We start from the raw sequence: 10831 nt of genomic DNA, 5'->3' as shown, positions 1-10831 counted from the left end.
CTCAAGCTCACGAACCTTCCCTGCAGCCTCGCGATCATTAGAGTTACCGGATGGAACCATCAGATCTAAGCGAGAGCGAATTTGGCGACCGTAGACCATCATTGAAGGAGATAGTCCCGTAGTAGGATGAATCATTTTCCTGTACGACATGAGAATTGAACACAATTCGCCATGAATTTGGGAACGATTGCAATCAATGGCCTTCAGCTTAAGCTTCATCGTTTGAATGAATCTTTCGGCCTGGCCATTGGTGGCCGGATGATAGGGTGCACTGAACTTATGAACGACTCCGTTCAGGTCCAAAAACTTCGCGAATTCACCGGATGTGAATTGCGGACCGTTATCACTAACGAGTACCGAAGGAATACCGTATGTGCTGAAGAACTGTCTACAGGCTTGAATCGTAGTGTCCGTTGTCATATTCTTGACAATGTGGACATCAGGCCACTTAGAGTATGCGTCAATGAGTATCAAGTAGTAGAACCCCATGAAAGGACCCGCATAATCAACGTGAATCCGTTGAAATGGTTCAGACGGAGTCTCCCAGCAGTGGTACGAAACTTTCGGAGGGTTTGATCTAGTAGCCTGACACGCAGAGCAATTTTTGACAAGGTTCTCCACATCCCTGTCAATACCTTCCCACCAGCAATAACTACGCGCGAGAGACTTAATCCTTGAAACGCCGAAGTGTGTCGAATGCAACTCGTTTAGAACTCTTTGTCGTAGAGAAGGGGGAACGTATACTCGAATACCTCTCATAATGCAGTCTTTTTGCAGGCTGAACTCTTCCTGGCTAACACCGAAACGAAACTTTGCATCGACCGTTCTACCGGATCTCAAGCCCCGAAGCAACTCTCGTACGCTACTATCAGCAAGAGTAGCAGTTCCCAACTCGTCAACAGTTAGCGGCAACGTTTGGATAGAGTTGATCTCAATAGCATCAGGCTCCTCAATTTCGTTTTCGGGATCAGTTGTAGCGACTGGTAGACGCGACATTGCATCAGCATTGCAATGATCAGATGAACGGCGGTATCGAATCCTGTAATCGAAGTTTTGAAGAAAAGCAGCGTAGTGCTGCATACGCATTGCCGTCATCGTAGGAAGACCTTTGCTTTCGGAAAATATCTGGCTGACCGGCTTGTTGTCAGTCACCAGTGTGAACTTACGGCCGAACAGATATTGATAAAATTTGCGAATGCCAAATACAATGGCGTATGCCTCTTTATCAATCTGTGAGTATTTCTGCTGAGTGCGAGTCAACGTTTGAGAAGCGTACTGCAACGGTCGCTCGGTTCCATCCGGGAACCGGTGACTCAGAACGGCACCGACGCCGTAAGGGGAAGCGTCGGTAGCAAGTACCAAAGGCAGTGTCGTATCAAAATGAACCAAAAACCTACCGGACTGCATTTCTCTTTTCACGAGATTGAATGACTTATCGCACTCCTTGGACCACAAAAACGGAACATCGTCTTTGAGTAAATTATTCAGTGGATACAGAATTGTACTTAGATTAGGGAAGAATCGGCCATAGTAACTCACGAGTCCGACAAACGAACGTACTTGCTCTTTATCGGACGGAACAGGCATGCTTTGAATAGCATGGACCTTCGTTTGCAGCTTATGGATACCAAATTTGTCCACCGAATATCCGCAGTAGTCGATTTGACTCGAAAAGAACTCACATTTATCACGATTAGCACGCATTCCATGTGCCTCCAATCGTTTCAGCACTTCCTCCAACCTACGCAAATGAGACTCATCATCCGGTCCTGTGACACGAATGTCGTCTATGAAAACCGTGACCCCAGGAATACCCTGCAGGATCTGCTCCATCAATCTTTGGAACACGGCAGGTGCGGAAGCCACACCGTACATTAATCTGGTTGGACGATAAAGCCCCTTGTGAGTACTGAGAGTCAGCAGACCCCTGTCCTCCTCTCGGACTTCAAGCTGCAAATAAGCCTGCGATAAGTCAATTTTCGAAAACTTTTCTCCCCCAGCGACAGTGGCGAACAACTCTTCGACCGTCGGTAGTGGGTGGTCATCAACGAGCAAGTGAGGATTGACAGTGACCTTATAATCCCCACACAACCTAACCTTACCGCCTGCCTTCCGCACTGGGACAACAGGAGTAGCCCAGTCAGAATGATCGACTTTCTCCCAAACACCATCCTTAACGAATTTATCGATTTCTTTTTCGACCGCGTCACGCACAGAAAAAGCGACCGGCCTATGCTTGATGTACACCGGTTGTGCATCAGCACGCAAGTTAAGAGAGGCCTGAACACCGGTAATCTTACCAACATTTCCATCAAACACACGAGAGTATTTGGTCAACAGATTATTCAACGCATTGGGAGTCGATTCGCCAGAAGAATCAGAATGTGAAATGGAATTCATACCGGGTTTGAAAACGCTATTGAAATCGATATTTAATCGAAGCAACCAGTCACGACCCATTATTGGATGTCTGTTGGACTCCGCCACATGTAAGGGCAATGTGAGCTCATCACCATTCGACATTACTTTTACAAAAATCTTACCGGGAACGTTAATATCGGTGTCGCAGTAACTCACCAGTTTTGTCGCAGTCGGATGTATTGGGAAGTCTTTGAAGTACCGTCGTTGGTCGTGGGAACTGATGAGGGAAACTGGTGAACCGGTATCCACCTCGAAGGTCAGCGTCCTCCCATCGACCTTGAGATCCAGCATGAATTTGTCAGCAAACCCCGGAGTGCTCCGCAGGTGGAAAACGTCCTTGATCACCGGCGAGTCTTCGATGTGGTGTGTAACAGCCTTCTCCGGTGCCTTCTTGGGGTTGCCACGCAGTTTGGTTTGGCAAACTTTCTCCAGGTGCCCCTTCCGTTTGCAGAAATTGCAGATTGTTGATTGATGACGACACTTGTTGGCAAAATGGTCTGGATCGCCGCACCGGTAGCAAGCTTTCCCCTGGGTCGGCGTCGTCGGCTTGGGCTTCGTCGTCGGTGTCATCGGCTTCGTTATTGGTTTCTTCTTTTTCTGCTTCCCGTGCTCCAGGTACTGGATCTCCGTTTTCGACGTCGAACCGTGAATTTCATCCGTTCCTCTGTGCGACATCTCCATACTAAAAGCAATCTCCTTTGCCTTGGCTAGTGTCAAATTGCGTACCTCCAGCAGGCGGGATTGGATGGTACGGTTCCGCAAACCAAAGACAAATTGATTCCGGATGGCAGTATCCAGGTGCGCACCAAAATTGCAGGTTTGTGCCAGCTTCTCCAGGTCCGTAATATAGTCGCACAACGCTTCGTGGTCCAGCTGCTTCCGACAGATGAATTTGTAATTCTCCAAAATTTCCAGTGGAGCCGGGCTGTAATGCGACCTCAGCAGGGCCACGATGTCAGCATACGTTTGGGTTCCAGGCGACTGGTTCTGCAATTTGTTGCACAAAACATCGTACGTAGAACTACCCATATAGTGCAACAGGTAGTCTCGCTTGTCCGCCGGAGCAACCTTGTAGATCCGGAACGAAATTTCCAAGCGCTCCAACCAGCGGTCAAACTTGGCGGTAGCCGCGTTGAAGGGCTCGAAATTGAACGACGCCGGCATCGCGTGACCAGCGGCACCAGCAGCGGCGGTGGCAGCAGCAGCATCGGGAGAGGCCATCTTGGCAAATCGAAATCACTTGCACGCCGAAAATGTTTTTTACCTCCTTCTCGTCGCCAAAATATTACAACCGCGCAGTAATCCGGATCGCGAATACGGACAAACAATCGAAAGTCGTTTTACGAGTTTGAATGATAAAACTATTTATTTTACTTTAACTTTTACAGAGAGCTAATTGAAACGATGTTGCTCTCGTGGTTGCTCTTTTGTTCTGACGTGTTCGCCGAGCAGTCGTAGCGTCGACGGAAGTAGCTCGTTTTCTCTCGTTGCGGTTGGCAGCGTCCAGTGCTGCCGGATCGACTGCATGGTTTTAACACTTTGTGTAAACGATCGACGATGGCTCGGTGGCAAGAGACCACATTGCCCGCATCGTGGTGCTCGTGTTCGTCGTTATTCCGAGTTCGGAAATGCTAGTATCCAAGAGATTGTTTTTCAGTGCGTCGGGTATTCTCGCTTATGTATTTTTTTCGGATTCTTCGATGGACGATCGGAGAATCAGCGAGCGGTGTGAACGAGTGCACATTTAATATGGTTGGACCGTTTGCATGCTGAGACCAAAGCCAAACATAGAAAACCAGCTGGTCAGGATTACCCGGTGAGTTCGTTCCTTATTACTTTTTATATTTGAACATGACATATATGGGGATTTCGGAGGGGTAGCCTAAGGAAGTTAAATGAACTGGTTTCCGGGCAAATGTTCGTGGGGTGGCCAGACTTTGTCACGAGATAACAATTATCATGTTGTTTTCCGAAGGTCTCCAGTGAATTTAGCTTACCCTGCTACAACAAACCATCAGGTAGATCATTCCGTTCCGGTATGACTCTGCAGCCATAGGTAATCCTTGCGCTGATGGTGGGTACACAATCATCATCATCATCATCATCATGATGCCAGGTTACACTTTGGGAAGATTCAAAAATTCGGGATTTCTAGACCCCCCCTCCCCCCTCTGTCACAGTTTCCCTATACCCAATACACGTACTGTCACACTTTTCTAGATCCCCCCCCCTCCCCCAAATGTTGGACGTAATTTTTGAACGTTCCCTTTGGTGCAAACGGGAGGAATTGTGAGGAATTCTGAGCAACACTTCATACTCAGATTTTCTCTCGTTATCTCTGTCTTGCCCCTAGATTTGAACCAATAATCGATATTGAGAAGTAGCTACTTCTGTTAGCTCTCCGGAACAAAACATACTTCGCTGTGCATATCCAAATTACAAACATGTCAAAATTATATTTTTTTACCCTAAATAAACAGGGAGTGAAAACCGCGGCCGTACCTTTCGGAAGCGATAGGCCGCGTACACTTTTGTGCAAATCCCTCAATATTGTCGCGCTTATCTTAGATTCTCAGCAAGCTGCGTTCGAAACGCGCAGCCTCAGATCACGCCAGACTGCGCACGTATGATTTGTACACGGTGTGCAACTTGGCTAAAACTGTTTTGCAGCCGCCGGGTGAAGCTGTCAGCCGCCGTGTACAAATCAAACGGGCGCAATCTTATGGCGGCTGACTCAGATCAGCAGGATCTGAGTGATTAAGCTAGGATGCACAATAAATACTTGTGAACAGGAAATTTTAATCACCTTTTTTTTCAACTCGCAGTTAAATCAAATGAACACGCACAAAATTTTGTCTCATGTTCATTTGATGTTCCAAAGCATTTTTACCACAGTGTATCGCTAAAGATGAACCTCATAAATGTCATTTGTCAGATTCATCCTTGCGTGAACATCTCTGCAGCAACTTATGAAAGTGGCCAGTCAATCTTGTAAACCAAATGCAACTGTGCTGTCTAAAGGATTAATGTTTTAAACCAATGCTAATCTAGAACCTTGTCTAGAACATTTCATAAGAATAAAACTAGTTGTTGGGCTATTAAATATTGGGTCTGTTGCACCAAGTTATGTGGATCCGAATGGGGCAAACATGTTTTTGCCGCAAAGCTGTTTTGGATCTTTTCACATGTTTCAGTAGATTTTCACTCGTGCCCCGTGGTCCGTGCTTCGTTTAGCATGGATTTCTGTTTTTTGCTCGTTTTCAATCGGTTTTAGTTACAAAACGTGTTGCAATTCGTAATATTCGCGTAGGAAAAAACAATTAAGCATGTTGAAGTAATGGAAAATTGCTAAAAGTTCGTTGTTTTCCGCAGTGAAAAGTGTCGACTTTCTTTGTTTCCGGAGTTGCAGCAGAGGATTTTTATCAAGTTTTCGGTTTTATTTTCACTTTCCCCCTTCCTTCGTGGATGAACACACCCACCCGAAGTGCGGAGTTGTTTTTGTTCATTTGAAGTACACAACGTGCGTCGGCGGTGGATCGCAGCACAGCAGCAGTCCGATTTGTGTCCGGTCTTCCACCCTCAGCACAGTCAGCGCGAGCGCAACAGTTTGGTGATTGAGCTGGAGCAGCAATCACAACAGCTTGTTTGCTGCTGTTTTCTACAATTCCCGGTCGGCTAGTGTTATTAATCATTCATTCGCGGCTGAGCCGTTCAAGTGCATAAACCTACGCAAGCCAATCGGCCAGTGCAGTGTGTGCGATTGTGTATTTCTCTGTTCGCGCGGTTGGATAAATACCTGCCTGTGCTGTATATCATTTCGCTAAAGCAAGAAGTTCAATCAGTCCGGATGAGTTTCAGCAGCGTAAGTTTGCCGGGGTTGGGCGAGATGGAGCAGATTATCTGCAGTCTGGAACGGGGGACATTGATCCAGAAGTTCTACCCGCGGCGGAAACCGGAAAAGAAAACGCTGATGCTTCGCAGGGAAACGCGACAGGTGAGTGTGGGCCGATTGATGAAGTGGGGCGGAAATACGAAACATATAATAAATTCTATGTTTCCGCTAATTTATACGTTCTATGTTATTCGCTGCGTTCGTTCGCGAGGTGCTTCATGGCACTTTGGGTACAATCATCCCAAAGCTGGACAAAATTAATAACTTATCAACAGGCCCTGATAGACAACCAACATCTTATTCAAAAAGATTTTTTTTCGGGGATTAAAATGTGTTAGTTTAAGTACGAGAGACACACCTCGGGAGTGAGTGAGTTATAATGCAATTTTATTCAGATCCGACTTGAAGTTTCAAAATCGTCATCAACACCTTTGTAATTCAAAAGCAAATTTGTGCATCACTGAAATTTTCACAGACCTGAAAAGCAAATTTGATTAATATTCTAGTTTCGGCTTATTCCGGTATTCCATTTGTTTGATTCATATTCGGAAAGGCTTATTTTTGACTTATATGATAAACGCATTCCCCGTTTGCTATCAGTAATCGTACAACCTAAACATTACTAAAACTAGACCACGGACAGAATTTTCCGTTTGATGTTTGGAGTTTTCCCAGACGAGTGGAAATCGAATCTCTGTAGTCGAAGTTTACAAAACGCCTAGACGATTGACGCCACTTAGAGCATGGCCACAAAGCTTACACGCATTTTCATCCATATGCGGTCTTTGGATATCTAGATTTGTGCACAACTCGAAACTTCTCGACCAAATCAAAATGCGTTTCTCAGAAGACGTAGTGCATTTTCGCCTGCTTGAACTACGGTGAAGCTTGTCGCATCCAAAAACACATATTTTAGCATCTCAAAAGAATTAGGGAAGTAACATTCGATATCAAAGAAAGATAAGAACCTTAAATTATTAAATAAAAAAAAACAGTGTTGCGATCTTACTTTTTTCCCGTAGAACTATCGTCAACTTATCTCAAAATTTCCCGTCTTGCTCTGCATACTCATGCTTAGTTAAATGTGATTTTTAAAGGACAATTCAAGCATAACTTTGCGACGTAACTCGAGAATGTAAACAAATCCGGGTTTACTGCTGCATGCGTGATTCATAAAGCAAATTGAAGAATCCACATCACTGTTTGATGATTTATTGCTTCATTTGTTTAACTAAGCATATTTTTCGAAACGACGTATCTAACTATTTTGATGTTTACAACTTTACTGATACATACACCGTTTTGATATATGAGAAAACCAAACGACGTCTAGCCAAAATCAAAAGTAACAGATACACCAAACTGGCACCATACAAAAGCGACGAATCTGGCATGACGTATCTCTAACCAACCCGGTGTATGTGTAATTTTTGTCAAAATTCATTGTGAAAATGATATGGAATGAGTAGGTTTTGTTTCTTACCTAGTGCGTGCTATATCCCTGGTGATGTTAAGCACGAAAAAACTTATGAAAAGTATTTCTATAAAAAACTATTTTAGTGAAATGGTCGTCAACATTGACCATGAATTTACTCTGATCAGTGAAAAAGTTAGATACGTCGATTTGAAAAATTATGCTTGAATTTACATCATCTTAATCATAGACTGCACAGACTGGCCAGAACATTAACACTAGATAACGGATATCATACATTACATCGAAGACCACATTATCAAGAAGACTTGCAGCACTGCTGAAAATCGGGAGTCTTCTTGATAAAGTAGTCTTCGATTATATCCAGAATTTTAATGTATTTTAAAAAACCTTACCTTCCAAATATGTATCAAACAAACAAAATGTCGTAATAGGCTGAAATTTCGACTAGTCATTTTTCACAGTTGCTCCTCAGATCTAGGAGTACTAGGGGTCAACTAAACCTCTAGGACACTTGGAGAAATGCTACCGTTGATTAAATGAAAAACATAGTTTTCCTTTCCTCCCCTTGACTTTTTTTGTAGAAGTCTCAATTTTCAACGAAATCTGCTCAAATTTTAATGAAAGAAGGTATAAAATATGTTAACGAATCAAATAAGCGATGTGGAGCATAAACGATTTTTTTAACCAAGGTACTATACAGTGATTTTTTAAGAAGTGATAGAAAACAATAATCGGTGAAAAGTAAATATTGTTCTATGCATATGATTAACCCTCTAATACCCAAATTTTTTATTTTGATCTAAATATCATTTTTCGACATCTAAAATCGATTTAAACATGTTTTGAAAGATGATTCTTTTTAATTCTCGATTTCGTGAATTTCAGTATTTGATTTTTCTAATTTTTATTTTTGAACATCCCCACATTTTTATATTTTTCCTGGAAGCCTATTTGGGGTACGGATTTTTTGAGATGAAAACATTTTGAGATTTTGTGATTATTGTTAAAATATTTTTATTTAAATTTTTTCATAGATAATTAATTTTTCCGTGTAATTCTAAGGAAAATAATTTTAGAGTGTATTCGATTCCCTTAAACCATAAAACTAGGATGGAATGATTTGGGAAAAAATATGTTATTCGTAGCGATTCAATACAAAATAAACAATGACTTCTAGAAGGTGATTAAAACAACAATTTTTCAATGATTTTTAAAAATGTAAATATGCTTTAAAATACACCAAAACCATTTTGAGATATATAAAACAGTCCTAAATATCAGCCAAAAATATAAAAAAAATGATTTTCCACGAAACAAAAATTACAAAAATGTTCAAACTATACCCCGACTAAAGGCGGGGTTGGGTATTAGAGGGTTAAATGGGATGGATAGGCATCACAAACTAGGAATCACTAGTTCACTTCCAAAATTATTATGCGACTCCCAAGATCACAAAAACAATTCCAAATAAAACAGCAGCAGCGCGCGTATCAAAATCGCGCCTATGTGCGTGTGTATGGGCTCGAACATTCATCACTAGGCCTGTCCATTTTTTCAAAAATGTTTTCTAATTCTCAAGTCCATACCCTATTTTGATTGGCATCCTAAATAAAGTAACTGGTCAAAATTTCAGCCAAATCAATTTTGCTTCAAATCAATTTTGTGTTTTTCGACTATTCTCGAACTTCCAAAAATCATAACTACACTGAAATTTGTCAAAAGTTAATTCTTTTAGCACGAATTGTAAACAACGTATGCCATTAAAATTAAAGGAAACATGTGTAATTGTCACATTTGTAATCAGAAAAACCATAAAAAGTTAATTTTTGATAAATGTTGTTCTGGAACACCCTAACATACGAAACAAGTTGTATATTATAAAACGACATCATATTCTCTAATGTATTGTGATTGTTTGCTTCTTTGACATAAAAATTATTAAAATTTGTTAAAGCCAAATGCGTCATAAAAACTAGCTTTTTTGGGAGCAATCATCCCTGATGAAAATATCAATGAAATACGATTAATTTTTATTATTACAGCACATTTTTTTCGCAAACTATTCACCATTAAACGTATTTGCACAGCATACTTACCATCACCATTATTGTTTAATAACATTCGGTAAATGGTAAATGGCACTTTACAATAAAAAATGGTGGTCGTTATGTATCCTAACCATAAAATTTTGAGAAAATTTGCATACATTTGTTCGCGAAAAACAATAGAATGTATTGTGTTTTTATGAGACATTTTTAGGGCATTTTCCAGAATAAAACAATGATGTTCCAATGTATTTTTATTGTCCTTACAATGATTTTTCCATTGCTTTCAAATAAACTAAACAATCTAATAAATAGTTGACAACCATTGATAACAATACAAATACAATTATATAATTGAATGACGTCAATAGTATTTATTGTTATTTGTAAGCAATTTTCGCTTTTGAAAAACCATAAGTTTTTTATTTCCCGGCAACTTTTCTATCCAGCATTTACGAGCACTAGTGGCCGCAAGAATTATATGAATATTTTCTTATAAGAATCAAACACTCTGATGTCCGTCTGGTATGTGTTACTTGACAGCTGTTGATAAGATCTATCATCAACCTTTTCAAGTAACTGCCTAATATCACATGCCATTCTTCAGATCATTTGATCATACCACAAATCGTTCACAATCGTTCACAATCGTTTACATCATTTTCATGGCGGTGAGCGGTTATTGGAACACGAGCGGCTACTGGTACGCTGAGGTCATTTTCAGCGGTGGTCCATTTTTTTGGTCCAAATTTAAAACAGTTCTAAAAATTTGGAACGCCAAATATAGACCAAACTCCGCTCGGCTCCACCGGTGTTTGTTTCAAATTCCAAACTACGCATGTCTCGACTATGATATTTTGAAAGCGGAAGAGTTTATCCTTTGAAATAAATTGATTTCGCGAAGATATCGGTGTTCTTGAAGATAACTCATGGTTATGGAAAGAATCTAGGGATTCCGGAGAAAACTATTTGTTCCGGATGTATGATAATGTTCACGAGATTGATAAAAAAATAAGTGATTCCGCATACAAAGCC

At 41.3% G+C, this 10831-nt stretch overlaps 1 protein-coding gene across 1 annotated transcript; it reads right to left on the bottom strand.

Moving 5' to 3' along the window:
* Positions 1-15: 15 nt before the first annotated feature.
* Positions 16-3642, bottom strand: LOC115268935 (uncharacterized protein K02A2.6-like; the record flags this gene model as incomplete). Its single annotated transcript, XM_062843985.1, has 2 exons — positions 753-3642; positions 16-395 (listed from the first exon to the last, which is right to left on the bottom strand). Coding segments are annotated over exons 1-2 (3270 nt in total), but the record flags the coding sequence as incomplete, so codon positions are not given.
* Between the last annotated feature and the right edge of the window lie 7189 nt (positions 3643-10831).

This window comes from Aedes albopictus, unplaced genomic scaffold (genome assembly GCF_035046485.1).
Source record: "Aedes albopictus strain Foshan unplaced genomic scaffold, AalbF5 HiC_scaffold_693, whole genome shotgun sequence".
NCBI lineage: Eukaryota > Metazoa > Arthropoda > Insecta > Diptera > Culicidae > Aedes > Aedes albopictus.
This window is presented reverse-complemented; position numbering and strand designations above follow the sequence as displayed.